At 45.7% G+C, this 18,008-nt stretch overlaps 1 protein-coding gene across 1 annotated transcript in view; it reads left to right on the top strand.

The window, feature by feature from the left end:
- LOC309558766 (protein mono-ADP-ribosyltransferase PARP14-like) overlaps nucleotides 1-18,008 on the top strand; it is a 343,037-nt gene that overhangs the window by 203,525 nt on the left and 121,504 nt on the right. The window contains exons 15-17 of the mRNA XM_082261814.1: nucleotides 2,984-3,126; nucleotides 7,793-7,967; nucleotides 10,723-10,999. Of these exons, the coding sequence (XP_082117940.1) occupies nucleotides 2,984-3,126; nucleotides 7,793-7,967; nucleotides 10,723-10,999 (595 nt within the window). The remainder of the gene's footprint in view (nucleotides 1-2,983; nucleotides 3,127-7,792; nucleotides 7,968-10,722; nucleotides 11,000-18,008) is intronic.

Raw genomic sequence — 18,008 nt, 5'->3', positions numbered from 1 at the left:
TTTTTAGTTTCTCTGCTTAACAGGGAGACAGCTAGGCAAATATATTCACTGTCTGCTTAACAGAGAGCTGTGTCTGATTGGTGGAGTCTGCTCAGTGTGTTCTGGTGCTGCTCATGCTGTCTTAAAATACACTGGTCTGGTAGCTATGGGATGTACAAGACAGTGGGAGGAAACCTTGCAGTTGAGAGAACGATGTCTATACAGCCCTGGCCAATTAGAAAGGGATGTGCCCCAAGGCATGCTGTCTAACTGAATTCCTATCTGAAGAGCACATGGGTCTTCCTATAAACAGAGAGGTCTGAGAGGGGAGGGGGCTTCTGCCCCGCCTCAGCGACTGCCATGCGGTCTCAGGTGGTGGACCCAAGGGCCTAAAATACTCAAGCTGCAACACGTGGTTCTTGTGAGAGCTGACTGGGGGAGGATGTCTGCGGATTCTGTCTGGTACTGCTGAGGAAGGCTGCCATTGGTGCATCAGGAGCTTTGTAAGTACAAACCACCCATAGGGGATCTCTGGGATGTGTGCTGCTAGATCCCCCTTCTGGGGTATAGAAGTCAGCTGCTGGGTGCAAGCTAAAGGGGACACTGACTAGTGTCTTGAAGAGGCAAAGTTTGCTGAGTTCCTTCAGCTACAAAAGGGACTTATTCATTTTGTACAGCTGCTGTATGGACCTACTGATAAACTGTTCTGTTGGGAGAGTTGTCCTCGCCTGTGAATAGTTAATTTTTCGGTATCCTACTAATTCTCTTCTCCTATCCAAGTTCTCCAAATAAAACATAAAAAACAAATCCCTTAAACTGGTCATTGGAGATAAAGAGCGGACTGAGTGAAAATACACTGTGATTGGCTGTGGATCAATCAGTGGGAGGCTCAGGCACCAATATTCAAGCAGCTCCTGTGGGGGTAGCGCTACATATTGTATAAACTCAACAAAAAATAAGAGTTGCCATTGCAGGGAAGAGTCTCCTCAACCAAGACAGCTGTAGCATTTCTTCCATAGGCGATACGGGATTGTCATGGAATCTTCTACCCTTCCTATAGCTACACCCGATGGTAGACCATGGGTGATAGTCAGGTTTCAGTCAGTTTAGTCTTTCTGAAGTTTATTTGCTCAACAAATGGAGAGAGGGTTGGTGTTAGAGAATACCCAAAACCAGCAAAATAACCCAGGCCATCCTATTTCAGCAGCAAAATTCAATGGTGTATTGGACGTTGGCTAAAATTTCTTAAGTAGGGGCCTTTCAGTAATGTCAAAGTTAATGGTGACCCTAGAGCAGCTATTGGCGATCCTAAGTAGTACCCTCCCAGTGACATTAGAACCTTTAGGAGTGGCGATTTGTGTTCCTAATATTTTAGCAGGAGACTCTCAATAGGAATTATTCCTATGACCTACGCAAGCAGTTACAGGTACCTTTAAGGGATGAGTAATAAGGTCTCCTTGTAATGATTATGTAGCAGCCGCTTACCCCAAGCTCTCTTGGATATCTCTCTGCATAGCAAACTCCTTTGAAGATGCTCCAACAAGCAGACATATTCCTGATCCTCCCAGTCCTACCGCAGGCCAGCTTGGATTTCTTGGACCTTGCCTCAGACCCCAGCAAGATGAGCTCAAAAAATTCAATGGCAGCCAGATGTCTCATCATCCATCATTTCTCTTGACACATCTGCCCATTTATGGCTAGTTACCATTTCCTATATTGCAGGGACATGGAGAAAATGGGACAGCTTAGGATAGACCATCTAGGATAGAGTGGACAATCTGCTTCTCTGGTTTGATTTGGTGGCTTTATCGCATCCAGAGAGCAGAGGCCTGAGTGTATGAGGGGACCTCAGAATTATCTTCTCTACCATTCTGATGTAGCACCCTCCTAGGTAGGTGCTAGGAAAGAGCATAGTGTGGCCCTGTCTGCTTATCAGGGGGCCTGATCATTCAGCTAGGCTGTCATGTGTTTCCAGGTGTGGTCTGTTGAGCTTGGGGAGTCTCCCCACTGTATCCAATGAGGGCTCTTGTTGGACAGTGGAGGAAACCTGGCCAATAGCACACCAGGGCTTATATCTATCTCAGTGGGCGGGACCTGCCGCAATGCACCCTGGGATGGGGTATAAGCCTGAGGGGGGCAAATGGCAGAGCGTCTTTGGCGGGAAGCAGAGTCCCAGGAGGAGACTGAGGGCTGTCACTCCTCCTGTCAGAGGAAGCAAGCGTGTCCTGGGGGGTGGGCCTAGAGGACCAGAGGTTGAGCTGGGCTGCAGAGAGGGATCCAGAGTGTTGCTGACCGAGTGGAGCTGCTGGGCAGAAGTTTCCAGGAAAAACAGTGTTGTGAGTACTCGAAACTGCCCAGGGGCCTGCCTAGGATAGGGGGCCACTCCAGAAGGTCAAAGGGATCCGGGAGCCAGCTAACCAGTAGAGCGGTTTAGAAGGGGGGTGCCAGAGTCTAAACCCTGAAGATAAGGAGAGAAAGAGGGCACCGGTGTGGGCCCAGAAGTGTACAGCAGTGCAGCAGTGTATACAGATAGCTACCTCAGAAAGGAGTGCTTAAGGGAGCTTAAAGAGGGCTTCTTTATCCAGGAAAGCAGTCAAAAGTCAGTTCAGCATTAATGGGCATCAGGCCAGCATTAACCAGCGTTAACCAGCATCCAGCCAGCGTCAAGTCAGCGCCAATCAGCATTTTTCAAGTGTCTCCAGCAATTTGTGCATAGTTGAGCCAAAGGAGTATCCCACTCATCCCTTCTCCCATCCAAGATATAAAATAAATATAAAAACCCAAAGATACTGGACTGGTTCTTGTCTCAGTGCTCACACTTGGAGAACATGCTTAAATGTGCTGTCGTTACTAGGGGTAACCCAGGGGGACCCATATCCAGCACCGTGGCTGGGAATTGTGCTACACTTATTAGCTGCCATGTCATGCTTCCAGTGTGGTTGTGTACCAAAGTTTTGCTTGTCAGATTTTTCTTCAGATTCTGACTGCACATCTTATTTTTCAGATGGGGACACTCACAGATTACCATCCCACTGGAAGCCAATGGGTGGGACTCTTGTGATGGAAGTGGATGTTGCTCCAGGAACTCCTGAATACTCTGCAGTACAGCAGAAATTCCAGAAAAGCTGTACAAACCAAATACTGAAGGTAATGTTTCTTCTGATACATTGTGATTATAGATGTTAGATGTCAGTGGTAGAATTCTGGGTGACAGTGATGGTGTTCTGCTTATAGTGTAGGGACTCGACACACCAACATGGCGCTGGAGACTGGCGCTGAGTATGTATCATGGAGTAAATGGATCCTCCGGGTCACACCATTGTTGGATGGTTCAAGATAAATCCCCTGGTAGAGGTTCCTTTTGGTGACTTCTGATACTGGTTGGACAGATGTAAAGTGTTGATCTGGTTGAAGCAGAAAGGCAGCAGCAAACAGGTGCAAGGATGCAGAACCTTTCAGTCATCTTTCATGGCAACAGTAGAAAACATTACAACAGAATGGCAGGATGTACGGTCTGATAGCCAAGTAATCAGAGTTTAGCTCTGGATTCCAAAGCTGTTGTTAGTCAGAGTATCACTGATCAGGCAATGAGCTGGAGGTAAATTTCTGACTCCTTAGCTAGGTGTGAAGGCCACATCCACTGCCAGTAGTCTAGTGCATGCAATATGTAGATTCTCCAGCAGGTGACAGCAAAACAGCAGAAAGGGAAAACAGATCGCTTAGGATGATGTATCCACAAGAGGGCGTATAATCAGGGTTTAGGCTCAGGTTTGGTTATGACAATTAACTGGGCACTAGGGATATATGTGTGTATGTGTATAAATACATATATGTGTGTGTGTATATATATCCCTATACAGAAGTTCAGATGTTATGCCTGCCTCCAAAGACGCCAAAAAAATGCCAAAAAAAAAAAACGCTTGCAACAACACACCTGGGCGTTTTTGTTGCAGGCGTTTTTTTTGACATTTTTTGGGCGTCTTTGGAGGCAGGCATAACATCTGAACTTCTGTATAGGGGTATATATACACACACTTATATGTATATATACACATACACACATATAGGTGTGATAGGAGCGGAGCCCTATGCCTGCAAATAATTTCATTAGTGCAGGCATAGGGTTCTGCTACTTTCACACCTATATGTGTTTATGTGTATATATACATATATATGTGTGTGTGTGTGTATATATACCCCTACACAGAAGTTCAGATGTCATGCCTGCCTCCAAAGACGTCCACAAAAAAGCCCAATAAAACGCCTGCAACAAAAATGGCCAGGTGTGAAAGTAGCGGAGCCACTACCCTGCTCTACTGCAATTCTAATACAAACTATCTTTTTTCTATAGTGGTCACCCTGACATGGAAGAGTTTGGTCACCCTGCCATAGCAGTCAGAGTCAGTTCACCCTACACTACACTACGGTCCCCCTGACACTTAACACTTTCCCTATAGAAACTAGATTATTGAATCTAACTATAGTGGAAAATAGTACCCTAACTACACTGCATATCCCTTTCCTCACACTAATAATTGCTAAATGACACTTTTGAAGCAGGAGTAACAGAACTGCTTCCACTCTCTTCCATGTCCCTGTATTACAATGCTAGAGATTTGGCGGGGCTATCTTATATACTGGGGGGGCGTATTAACTACTGATTGGCCTCTGGACCCCCTAGTCACTCCAATCACATTCCTAGCATCCTCCTGCCCCCTCAATTGGCTTTTACTGATGGTTCTGGTCCAATCACTGGCTTTTAAGGCCCATTTCCTGTCCCATTGCATTTTGGTCGGTTCTGGTTGCCGAATTCTGAACTTTTTCAGCAAAAAGTTCGGAATTCGGCCGAATTTCGAACAGTCAATGTTCGGGTCGAACTGATGGTCGACCCGAACCATTCGATCATCCCTACTGGGCACTCCAATTACAGAAAAATTATTGGCGCTATGGAATGGGCAGACATAAACCTTTAATAGAATATCCCACCCATAACATAATTGACCTCAACGTGTATGTATGACAGCGCTGGGCCAGTGTGCAGTCTGGTATCCCTGGAGATGATCTAGGACTCATTCTCCTTCAATGTGGCCGATGAAGGAAGATGTAAGATGTAACATTTTCTTGCAATTTTTTTGCACTTCATTTGGATTTTCTTTTTTATGATCACTAATAACTTAACCCCCCTTACATTAGAGACCCCCCACGGAGCCCCCCTTACATCAGAGACCCCCCCACAGAGCCCCCCCTTACATCAAAGACCCCATTACATCAGAGACCCCCCACGGAACCCCCCTTACATCAGAGACCCCCCACAGAGGCCCCCCTTACATCAGAGACCCTCACAGAGGCATCCCTTTCATCAGACCCCCAACACAGAGCCCCCTTACATCAAAGACCCCCCCACACAGAGCCCCCTTACATCAGAGACCCTCATAGAGCCCCCCTTACATCAGAGACCCCCACACAAAGCCCCCCTTACATCATAGACCCCCCACACAAAGCCCCCCTTACATCAGAGCGTCCCCACAGAGCTCCCTTTACATCAGAGCCCCCCCCCCCACAGAGCTCCCCTTACATCAGAGCCCCCCACACAGAGCACCCTTACATCAGAGCCCCCCCCCACACACAGAGCCCCTCTTACATCAGAGCCCCCCCCACAGAGCCCCCCTTTCATCAGAGCCCCCCACACACAGAGCCCCCCTTACATAAGAGACCCCACACAAACTCCCCTTACATCAGAGCCCCCCCCCCACAGAGCCCCCTTACATCAGGGCCCCTCCACACAGAGCTCCCCTTACATCAGAGACCCCCCCCACACAGAGCACCCTTACATCAGAGACCCCCACACAGAGCCCCCTTTACATCAGAGACCCCCACACAGAGCCCCCCTTACATCAGAGACCCCCCACACAGAGCCCCCTTACATCAGAGACCCCCACACAAAGCCCCCTTTACATCAGAGACCCCCCACACAGAGCTCCCCTTACATCAGAGACCCCCCACAGAGCCCCCCTTACATCAGAGCCCCCCCACACAGATCCCCCTTACATCAGAGCCCCCCCACACAGAGCCCCCCTTACATCAGAGACCCCCCACACAAATCCCCCTTTACATCAGAGACCACCCACACAGAGCCCCCTTACATCAAAGACCCCCCACACAAATCCCCCTTACATCAAAGACCCCCCACACAAATCCCCCTTTACATCAGAGATCACCCACACAGAGCCCCCCTTACATCAGAGACCCCCACACAAAGCCCCCCTTACATCAGAGACCCCTCACACAAAGCCCCCCTTACATAAGAGACCCCCCACACAGAGCCCCCCTTACATCAGAGACCCCAACAGAGCCCCCCTTACATGAGAGACCCCCACACAAAGCCCCCCCTTACATAAGAGACCCCCACACAGAGCCCCCCTTACATGAGAGACCACCCACACAAAGCCCCCCCTTACATCAGAGACCCCCACACAGAGCCCCCCTTACATTAGAGACCCCCCACACAAAGCCCCCTCTTACATCAGAGACCCACCACACAGAGCCCCCCTTACATCAGAGACCCCCCATACAAAGCCCCCCCTTACACCAGAGACCCCCACAGAACCCCCCTTACATCAGAGACTCCCACACAAAGCCCCCCCTGACATAAGAGAACCCCACACAAAGCCCCCCCCCTTACATAAGAGACCCCCACACAGAGCCCCCCTTACATGAGAGACCCCCACACAAAGCCCCCCCTAACATAAGAGACCCCCCACACAGAGCCCCCCTTACATAAGAGACCCCCCCACACAGAGCCCCCCCTTACATAAGAGACCCCCCCACACAGAGCCCCTCTTACATTTGATGCAGGAGAGAGCTTACTTACCTTAGTACGGAGGAGAAGGGGTGGGAGGAGGAGAAGGGGCGGGAGGAGGAGGAGAAGGGGCAGGAGGAGGAGGAGGAGAGGCAGGAGGAGGAGGAGCTGACGATCTCTCCTCTGGCGTCCCTGGAGAGGAGGGATCTATCAGTGGCGGCTGATCAGAGGCTGAGCTGTGTGAGACATACATCTCAGCCCTGGAGCAAAAGGAGACCGAGGCTCAGCCGCACGGCGGGAGGTAAGCGGCGGCCGCGGCCTGTATTAACCCTCTCCAGGCCGCGGTCGCCACTTACCTCCCGCTGTGCGGCCTGTTCATGTGCGAGCTGTGATGGCCGCAGGGCGCCCCTGTTGCCCATGGCGCCCTGTGCGGCCGCACAGCTCGCACACCCCAAAAGCCGGCCCTGGATGTGGGTAAGCCTCAATAGGGTCTTAGCTGCTGCCTCTCTGGTAGCAACCAAAAGGCACACCTCAAGATAGATTCAGATGGATGTAAAGAAAGGTTGTCACACTTGAGGCTATTATCAAAGATATTTGTTGAAAGTAACAGTCCACAGGTGATAACTAGAGCCAAAGCATTGGCTGTGATAGTTTGTGTAGTCAGGACTGACCAAGAACCAGAGTTCAAATATGACAGGAACCCTTTAAGTGCTGTAAAATGATGGAGAACTTAGAAATGGAGAATTTTACAGCACCTAAAGTGCTCTTATCATGTTCAACCAGGTCAGTCCAGACCACACCAACCATCAAAGCCTGTGGGCTGTGAACTTCAATAAATATTTTTAATAACCTGACCTTCCATATTAATCATGCCTTTACACCCACCGAATGATACTTAACCTGTCACTGTATTCATCATAGAACAGGTCCTCTCCTGTGTAATAGTTGGAATATTGCAGTTTAGCTGGTAGAACATTGTATACATCTGAGCCTTTGTATGTCCTCTCCTCCCAGATTCAGCTTGTACAGAACAGAGATCTCTGGCTCAACTACCAGATAAAGAAGCAGAACATCGACTCCAAGAACGGTTCCAACAACAATGAGAAAGAGCTTTTCCATGGGACCGACTTCAACTCCATCCAACATGTCAATCATAACGGATTCAACCGGAGCTACGCAGGGAAAAATGGTGAGAGATTTCAGAGGAACAATTACAGATTAATAGCCAACTCTGTAATAATTAAAAATAAGATCTAGATTAGGGATGATCGAACAGTTTGGGTCGACCATCGGTTCGACCCGAACATTGACTGTTCGAGGTTCGGTTGAATTCCGAACTTTTTGCTGAAAAAGTTTGGAATTCGGCAACCAGAACCGACCAAAATTCAATGGGACAGGAACTGGGCTTTAAAAGCCCGTGATTGGACCAGAACCATCAGTAAAAGCCAATTGAGGGGGCAGGAGAATGCTAGGAATGTGATTGGAGTGACTAGGGGGTCCAGAGGCCAATGATTACTGAATACGCCCCCAGTATATAAGATAGCCCCGCCAAATCTCTACCATTTTAATACAGGGCTGTGGAAGAGAATGGAAGCAGTTCTGTTACTTCTGCTTCAAAGTGTCATTTAGCAATTATTAGTGTGAGGAAAGGGATATCTAGTGTAGTTAGGGTGCTATTTTCCACTATAGTTAGATTTAATAATCTAGTTTCTGTAGGGAAAGTGTTAAGTGTAAGGGGACCGTAGTGTAGTGTAGGGTGAACTGACTCTGACTGCTATGGCAGGGTGACCAAACCCTTCCATGTCAGTGTGACCGCTATAGAGAAAAGATTGTTTCTCTTAGAACACTTATAGAACCGGATAGTGGCTTCGCCCCTGTCACCCTGCTTTTTGCTGCAGGCATTTATAGGGCTTTTTGGAGGACATGTTTGGAGTCAGGCATGACATCTGAACTTCTGTGTAGGGGTATATATACACGCACACATATAGGTGTGAAAATAGCAGAAACCTATGCTTGCGCTAATGAAATAATTAACACCAATATGGCTTCTCTGCTCTAACACCTATATGTGTGTATGTGTATAAATACACATAAGTGTGTGTGTGTATATACCCCTATACAGAAGTTCAGATGTTTTCCCTGCCTCCAAAGACCCCCAGAAAATGCCCAAAAAAACGCCTGCTGCAAAAACACACCTGGGCGTTTTTGTAGCTGGCGTTTTTTTGGGCATTTTTTGGGGGTCTTTGGAGGCAGGCAAAACATCAGAAATTCTGTATTGGGGTATATATACACACACACACACTTATATGTATTTATACACATACACACATATAGGTGTGATAGCAGAGAAGCCATATGGGTGTTAATTATTTCATTAGCGCAAGCATAGGTTTCTGCTACTTTCACACCTCTATACAGTATGTGTATGTGTATATATACATACATGTGTGTGTATATATACCCCTACACAGAAGTTCAGATGTTATGCCTGCCTCCAAAGACGTCCAAAAAATGCCCAAAAAAACGCCAGCTACAAAATCCTGTTCTATATTAATTCAAATACAATATTTTTTTTCTGGTTCTGGACATGCTACAGAGCTGAAACTTCACAGGTCCACTTTTTAGACCCCCCAGAAACTAAATCCAAAGAAATCTCTTTTTTTTTTTTCAATAATTTTTTCAATAATTGGCTCTCTATCAAAAATGACAATTTTTAAGAACTTTTTTTTGTGTGATTAATAGTCCCTGGGGCATGACCCAGAACCCTAGGCACTTTTTAGGGGCATTTATTTGGTTTTAGGGCTTCAAAATGGTGTTTTTTGATTACCGAAGTTCAGGTCCCATTGATTTCAATGGGGTTCTGAAATCCGGGCCGAACTTTTTGGAAGTTCGGGTGTTCTGGTCGAACCGAACTTTTGAAAAGTTCGATCATCCCTAATCTAGATGTGTATGTAAATGGAGAGAAAATAAGGGACCATTGATACCTGTAGGAAATAGGACGGTAGATTGAGGATTTTATTACTGTTGCAGCAAATTGGATCGTATGGTGTAAAGGTTTTTGCCTTCCTCTAGGTCAATGGCAGGCTTCATGCAGTCCACCAGAGCTGACTCTTCTGCATACATACCATAACATATCTCAACCAGGTTTTTGTTGCTGTCTGTGTCTATGTTGGGGAGACTTGCTCTCACTTTCAGCCTTAGTGACACCGTATCACTCCCAGCCAGACACATGGATTTTCACTAGACGAGGAATTTTGGGGAAATCTCCCCTTCAGAGATACAGACACTAAAAAAAAAAAAAACTTAAAATGTGGGAAAATGAAGAGAGCACCATGAGGTTTCTGATAGTCCAGACAGAGTTTATGAGTTGCAGAGTCCTAAGGAAAGATCAACGTGTTTTAGAGGTTCAGATAGCTCCTTCCTCTGGGATTTAGACTTTTAGCCAAAAGGTACCTTTTATCATTGAGGAACCTTTGAAATAACTTTCCACTCTAAGGGAACCCATGCTAATAAAAACTATATCTAGATCTCCCAGTACATTAGCATGACGGTCATTGGGAGAATATTGCCCTTACAGTTAGCTAAAAGATCTTCAGTGTCAGTGGGAACTTATCTTAGAGGCAAAAATTGATCATTGCTAAAAGAACCCCTAGCAACCTCTGAAGGAACCTTTGAGAAAGTTGGTCTAGAGCCTCACAACTTAGTTACTTTATCAGGTGATAAAAGCCAGACAAGGCCATAACCCTCCCCCATTCCATCCTGAGCTAAGCTGGGCTTTAATACTAAGAGCTAGCATCAAGTGCAATACAATGCAACTGGGCATCATCCGTGTGTTGTGTCTTAGTGTCGCCTTGTTGCACTCGCACCTCCAGACCTTCTCTACTGCTGCACCTCTTCTCTGGAATTTTCCCATATTGATGTGTCGTGTCTTTATTTTCAAACAGGTACTGCTTATGGAAATGGCACATATTTTGCAGTGAATGCGAAATATTCTGTTAACTTCGCCAGGCTTGATGGAAATGGACAGAGACACATGTACCTGGCCCGCGTTCTCACAGGACTCTACTGTGCAGGAAATCAAGGGTTAATAACACCTCCAGCCAAAAATACAGCCAACCCCACCGACCTTTATGACAGTGTGACAGATAAAATCCACAACCCTTCAATGTTTGTGATATTTAATGACATCCAGGCCTACCCCGAATATCACATCATCTTCCAGTGATGATCTATGACTGTGTCCAGGGATCACACAAATCTCCGGGACAGCGACTCCTGAAAATAACCATTTTAGTGTCATTTGGTCTGATCGGGATATAATATTGTCAGAGCGTGGTGCCATCACTTGTCTACAGCAGCCATAAAATACTCATAAACAATTAAAGAGGAAACAAGCACACAGGGACTCATCATTGAAGGACCAGAGTGAGGAGGAGGGGAATGTCCTAGCCTCCCATTGTCTATATTTTCTGGGATCTCGATAGCTTATTGCTCCACAACTTCTCATATGCTGCACTCATTCTCTGGGACTCTGATCTTCACTCCCTAAGCCTCAGACAGGGGAGAGCCTGATACTTCTGGCTGGGGGGAGAGGGTAGATGAAGTGGAGAACAATAAAAGTTTGCCCCCCATGGTATCACCAGTTACATATTTCCAGTAACAGTATATTATATAGATGACAAGGTGATTCAGCGGAACTTCATCCTCCTTTGGATACCATGTGACTACACAGCACCAACTTCACGTTGCCAATAATTATGGGAAAAACTGCATGGAGGAGCCATAACGGTCCATTGGTCTTTCACAGAATAGTCGTGGCTGGGGTTGTCTCCTTTTCCAGAAAAATAAAGCAATTACTTGAAGCAATTAAATTAATATTAGGGGCTGGGCATGGCCCAGCTGTCATGGTCCATGTTGGAACCAATGACAGCATACATGGAAGGTGGAGGCTCCTTAAGAATCAACTGAAAGAACTAGGCTTCAAGTTGAATGGAAGGACCTCCAAGGTGATATTCTCTGAAATATTGCCTGTGCTATGCGGGGAGATTAGAGAGCTGAATGCATGGCTAAACACCTGGTGTAAGAAGGAGGGATTTGGGTTTTTCTAGAGCAATGGGCTGACTTTTCATTGGGGGTACAACCTATATGCTAAAGATGGTTTGCACCTAAATGGAAGGGGGTTTGCTGTGCTGTGGGGGGGGGGGGGTTATGGGAAGCTGTAGGAGTATTTACACTAGGATAAAAGGGGGGAGTGAATTAGATCATAATGGGTCAGACAGGTAAGACAAGGCTCAGTCCCTATTGGTGGGTAGAATGGGAAAAGATGGGGGGAGGGCTAAGGCAGGTGATAAGGAGGTTCCCATGTTACAAACAACCATTGGATATGGTACTATTTGTACCAAAATAAAAAATATGCAAAATGTTATACTGAATTAAAGTGTTTGTTCACCAATGCCAGAAGTCTGCCAAGAAAAATAGGTGAGTTGGATGTTTTGGTGCACAAAGATAACTTAATTGGTATTGATGCTGAATCTTGGCTTCATTCTTCACATGACTGGGCTATTAATATTCCTGGCTATGCTCTCTTTAGGAAAGACAGGGTAAAACTGAGGGGTGGTGGTGTCTGTCTCTATGTGAGAAGTGATCTCAAATGAGTGTGAAAGAGGACCTAGATCAGGGGTCCTCAAACTTTTTAAACAGGGGGCCAGTTCACGGTCCCTCAGACACTGTTGGGGGCCGGACTATAGTTTGAAAAAAAATATGAACCAATTCCAATGCGCATATTTTATTTGTAGTGCACAAAAAAACAGGAAAAACAATACAATATTTTTTGTTTGATTTATATATATATATGACCACAGCGTGCCCCCTTTCAATGCAGAGTGACCACAGCGTGCCCCCTTTCAATGCAGAGTGACCACAGTGTGCCCCCTTTCAATGCAGAGTGACCACAGCGTGCCCCCTTTCAATGCAGAGAGACCAGCGTGCCCCCTTTCAATGCAGAGAGACCAGCGTGCCCCCTTTCAATGCAGTGAGACCAGCGTGCCCCCTTTCAATGCAGAGTGACCACAGTGTGCCCCCTTTTAATGCAGTGAGACCAGCGTGCCCCCTTTCAATGCAGAGAGACCAGCGTGCCCCCTTTCAATGCAGTGAGACCAGCGTGCCCCCTTTCAATGCAGAGTGACCACAGTGTGCCCCCTTTCAATGCAGAGTGACCAGTGTGCCGTGCCACCTTCAATGCAGACAGACCAGTGCACTTACCTGCAGCGGCGGCTTCTCCTCAGTCCCTCGCATTTCCTCAAGTCCTCCCACCTCCTCCTCGGCCAACGGCATGGGTTCGCCTTTCGGCCAATCCAGAAGCGGGTCTCGGACCCGCTTCCTGATTGGCCAGGAGGAGGATCTGTGTGACAATAGCGAATTCTCATTCGCTATTATCACACAAATGGGTGGGCTAGGGTTCACCCTTTTCTGAAGCCTAGAGCTTCAGTGAGTGACAGGCAGTCAGCCCTATGCCGATCCCGGCTGGCGGGCCGGGTTCAGGACCCTGGTGGGCCGCATGCAGCCCGCGGGCCTTAGTTTGAGGACCCCTGATCTAGATGATGGAGAGTGTGCTGAGTCTGAAGCAGTATGGGTGGAACTGCCTATGGGTGTGTGTACTACAAAGGTTATCATTGGAGTTTTGTTTCATAATTGTATATTTATTAAGAGTTTTTGTTTGTTACAACATAACAAGGTGATAAATGACACAGTACAAAAAGATAGGGAAAGAAACAAACAAAAATAGGAAAATACATTATAGATATATATCTGTTTGGATACATAGAAGGTTTGTATATATTATAACACTACTCGACATTACACGACATAAAACATTGCAATAAGTAAGATGGATATAACAATTCCGTGTGGCGCATACAAGTTTACATATACCAGAAAAACAGTTCTTATAAGTATTAAACTGTTTAGAGGTTCAATGATCTGAGAAGGTCAGGAAAGAGGAGGATCTTCTCCATATGCAGATTGATCCCAAGTCTCCCAGCAATTATGAAATCGTGGAAGAGTATTATGGCACTTTTTCACAGCAAGTACCGGCTCTGCTCCACTCGGCACTGCTTGGCCCAGCTCGGCTCAGTTTGCTTTTCCACTGCGTGGTACGAGTCGGCACCTTTCAGCACTGTATAGGCTCTACTCGGCTCAGTTTGCTTTTCCACTGTTGTAGTACTTAGTAGTAAGTGGGTGGGATTACAACGATTCTCTGACCAATCAGTGGCTAGTAGTGACAAACAATCAATGCTGCATGCAAAGGATTGTGGGATATGGTATCGGTACGGCCTGCTTGGAACCCCAACCGAGGTGGTACTGTTTAAGCGAACCATACCGACGCCGTACCATGTAGTGGAAAAGCGACGCGGTACCAAACCGTACCGAACCGTTCTAACCCATACCATGCCGTACCATGCAGTGGAAAAGCGCAAAACCGAGCCAAACCGATCCGTACCATGCAGGGGAAAAGTGCCATAAGAGACACTAGCGGTTAAGAATTCCATCCTCCGAATTTCAGCAATGAGAAGCAAAAGTTGAGATTTGGAGAGCGGAATATTAGCCAGCCAGAGGAGTGGGATTGCTCTCCTGGCTGCTAACAGTATATATATTAACAGGCGATTATTCCGTTTCTGAATACCGAGAAAGGGAAGGCCAATTAAATAATGTATAGGGTCAAAATAACCCAACTCAAGACCACATCTCAAGCACAAAGCTGAAAGCGAAGAATTCTGGCGATGTAGCACTTTTGGAGTCCTATACCAGAACATGAGTATTTTCAAGGCTGTTTCCCTCTGAACCACACATCTTTAAGAGGTGAAAGCAGATGTCCATATCTTATCCCATGTATTTAGGGGAAAGGTCCTCTGAAGAACATGCGCCCATTTTCTCATATAAAGATGGGAATCTTCAGAAATAGGGCTAGCTTCTTGTAAAATGTTGTATATAGAGGATATCAGGTGTCGTTGGTAGGGGCCTTGAGCACAAATGTATTCAAAGGTGGAGGGTTTAGTTAACGTGAGGGTAGGAGACAACGTTTGGAAATAGTGCCTTGTGAATAAAAGAAAAACGTTGTTTTTGGTATGCCATATTTTTCCTGGAGGTCTGTGAATGACAAAAGCTGTCGTGATACTGGGTGGACTAAGTTTTGAAGTTGGAATAAGGAAGGTTGTAGCCAAGAGGATATGCCTTTCAAGGCTAGGCTGTCAGAGATTAGTGGGTTAAATAATATATTGGATAAGGGGGTACAAGATGACGCAAGCAAGTATCTTTGACTACACCGTCTCCAGACATTCCAGGTGAAAATCATGGGTGCATTACACACGTGTTTTAGTGTGGGTTCAGTGTAGGTGGAGGGGGACCATGTCAGGGAACAGGCATATACTGGGTATATGGAGCCTCTCTCTATCTCTGACCAACGATTAGGAGCGTGTAAACTGGACCAAGAGACCACAGCTCGCAAGAGGGTTGTGTAATAGTATTTGAGAATGTTTGGGGCTCCTAGACCTCCTTGAGTCTTCAAGGAGAATAACACAGAATTAGTGATACAATGAGATTTATTGTTCCAAATGAATCACAGCAGAAAACTTTGGTGAAGTGCTTTGAGTTGTTTTAGGGGTATAGGAATGGGTGGGGTTTAAAAAAATATAACAGTTTTGGAAGAATCAACACCTTTAGAACATTTATCCTACCTAAGAAGGAAATGGGGTATTTTGTCCATTGCTGGAGAGAGCTAATGATCTCCTGGAACATCGGGATGTAATTGGCTGAGTATAAAGTGTGATATGAGGAGGTGATGTGGATAACAAGGTACTTTAAAGTTTGAGGACACCAGCGACATGGGAAAGTCTGTTGGAGTCGGGTGAGGAGCTCAGGGGGGACATGGACAGGTAAGACTTCTGTCTTAGCGGTGTTAATCTTATATCCTGACAAGGCATTGAATAAAGATAGTAAAGCATGCAGCGAGGGAAGAGAGATCAGGGGATTAGTTAAAGTTAACAAAGTGTCATCTGCGAAAAGGGATAACTTATATTCTCGGTGTCGCATGATGACTCCCTGAATGTCCGTATTTGACCTGATAGCCTCAGCCAAGGGCTCCAGACAAAGAATAAAAAAATAGCGGGGATAAAGGGCATCGCTGTCTGGTATCATTAGCCAAAGAAAATTCAGGCAACATTGGAGATTGTTATAGACCTCTCAGTGTTATTGAGGAGGTGGAGACTCAGCTCCTTCCACAGATAGAAAGGGCTGGGACAGTAATAATAATGGGGGATGGTAACTACCCAGAAATTTACTGGAGTAATGACACTGGTGGAACAGTTAAAGGGCAAAAATGTATAAACCTATTACAAGACAATTTTATTGTGCAGTTCGTAGAGGCCCCGACTAGGAATGATGCCCTGCTGGACCTGGTAATCTCAAACCATGCAGAGCTTAATACTTATGTTCATATAAAAAGAAGATCTGGGTAGCAGTGACCATAGTATGATTTCATGTAATGTTAGCTGTAAGCAACAAACACATATGGGAAAGATAAAAACACTTCAGTTTAAGAGAGCACATTTTCCAAGGATGAGGGCTGTTCTCCAAGACTTAGACTGGGAGGTAATATTGGCATTGATGAACACAGAACAGAAATGGGAATTCTTCATAAAGACTGTTTGCAAACTCACTGCAAACTATATTCCCATGGGTAATAAGTTTAAAAGGCTAAAAATAAAACCTATGTGGCTAACAGCCAAAATGAGAAAAGCTATAAATACTAAGAAAAGAGTTTTTGGAAAAAATAAAAATGAAGAAACACTATCATCGCTTAAATGTTACAACGAGATTAAAAGAATACATAAAAAGTAAATCAAGGACACAAAAATTGAAAATGAATGACAGATTGCAAAAGATAGTGGGACAAACACCCCAGAAATTCTTCAAATTTATTAATAGTAAAAAGGTCAGGTCTGAGCATGTGGGTGGTAAGGCTAGGGAGGCTGCAGGCACAGTAGATAATAAGGAAAGGGGTTCTAGGTGTAGTGGGTGGTGATGGAAGTAGTGCCTTGGCATGAGTGATGGTTAAGAAAGGCGAGGCTGTAGAGAACATTTTAATGTAGCATACGAGGCAAGGGGCTTCATAATCCAGGCCCCACCAAAATCCTCAGCACCAGGCCCATATTGCTCTTAATCCGGTCCTAATTTGGCCTAGGGCACAAAATAGTCTAGCACGAGTCCTGGTGATGCCTATATTTAAAAAGCGATCAAAGTCTTTACCAAGTAACTTTAGACCTGTTAGTGTAACTTCTGTAGTTGGGAAGATACTGGAGAGTTTAATAAAAGACCACATAGATAAGTTGCTGGAAAAAAATATTGAAAAATAAAAGTTGTCTGAATTTGATCTGATTTCTTTTAATGAGGAGGTAAGCAAAACCTTGGACAGAGGGGTGGCTGTGGACTTGGTATACTTGGACACAGTTCCCCACACACGGCTAATGTGTGAGGGAAAGTTTTCAGGCTGGAGAAACCCCAAGGTCCGGTGTTTTTAGTGGTGTATCCCAAGGTTCAGTGTTGGGACCCTTACTTTTTAATCTGTTTCTAAATGATGGGGGTCTGGTGTTTCAATCTTTGCAGATGGCACCAAGCTATGCAGTGGAATAACTTCCTTACAGGATGTCTCCAATTTACAAACCGACCTCAATGCACTGTTTTATTGGGCAATTATGAGGCAAATGAGGTTTAATGTTGAAAAATGGACTTGGGGGGCTAAGAATATGCATGCATCATACATACTAGGGGGAGTAGAACTGGGGGAGTTAATGGTGGACAAGGATCTGGGGGTTCTGGAAGATCATAAGCTTAATAATAGCATGCAATGCCAAGCTGCGGTTTCCTTTCTTGTATAAGGGAGGCATGGACTCCAGAGAGAGAGAGAGATATCATTTTGCCCCATGTACAAATCATTAGTAAGACCTCATCTGGAATATACAGTTCAGTTTTGGGCTCCAAATCTCAAAAAGGATATCGGGGAACTGGAGAAAGTGCAGACAAGAGCAACAAAACTGATAAGAGGCATGGAGGAGCCCAGCTATGAGGAATGATTAGAGGAACTGAATTTATTCTCTCTTGAGAAAAGGAGATTAAGGGGGAATATGATCTCCATGTATAAATACATAAGGGGGGGATATGATCACCATGTATAAAT

This window comes from Pelophylax lessonae (genome assembly GCF_965119305.1).
Source record: "Pelophylax lessonae genome assembly, chromosome: 6".
Lineage (NCBI taxonomy): Eukaryota > Metazoa > Chordata > Amphibia > Anura > Ranidae > Pelophylax > Pelophylax lessonae.
This window is presented reverse-complemented; position numbering and strand designations above follow the sequence as displayed.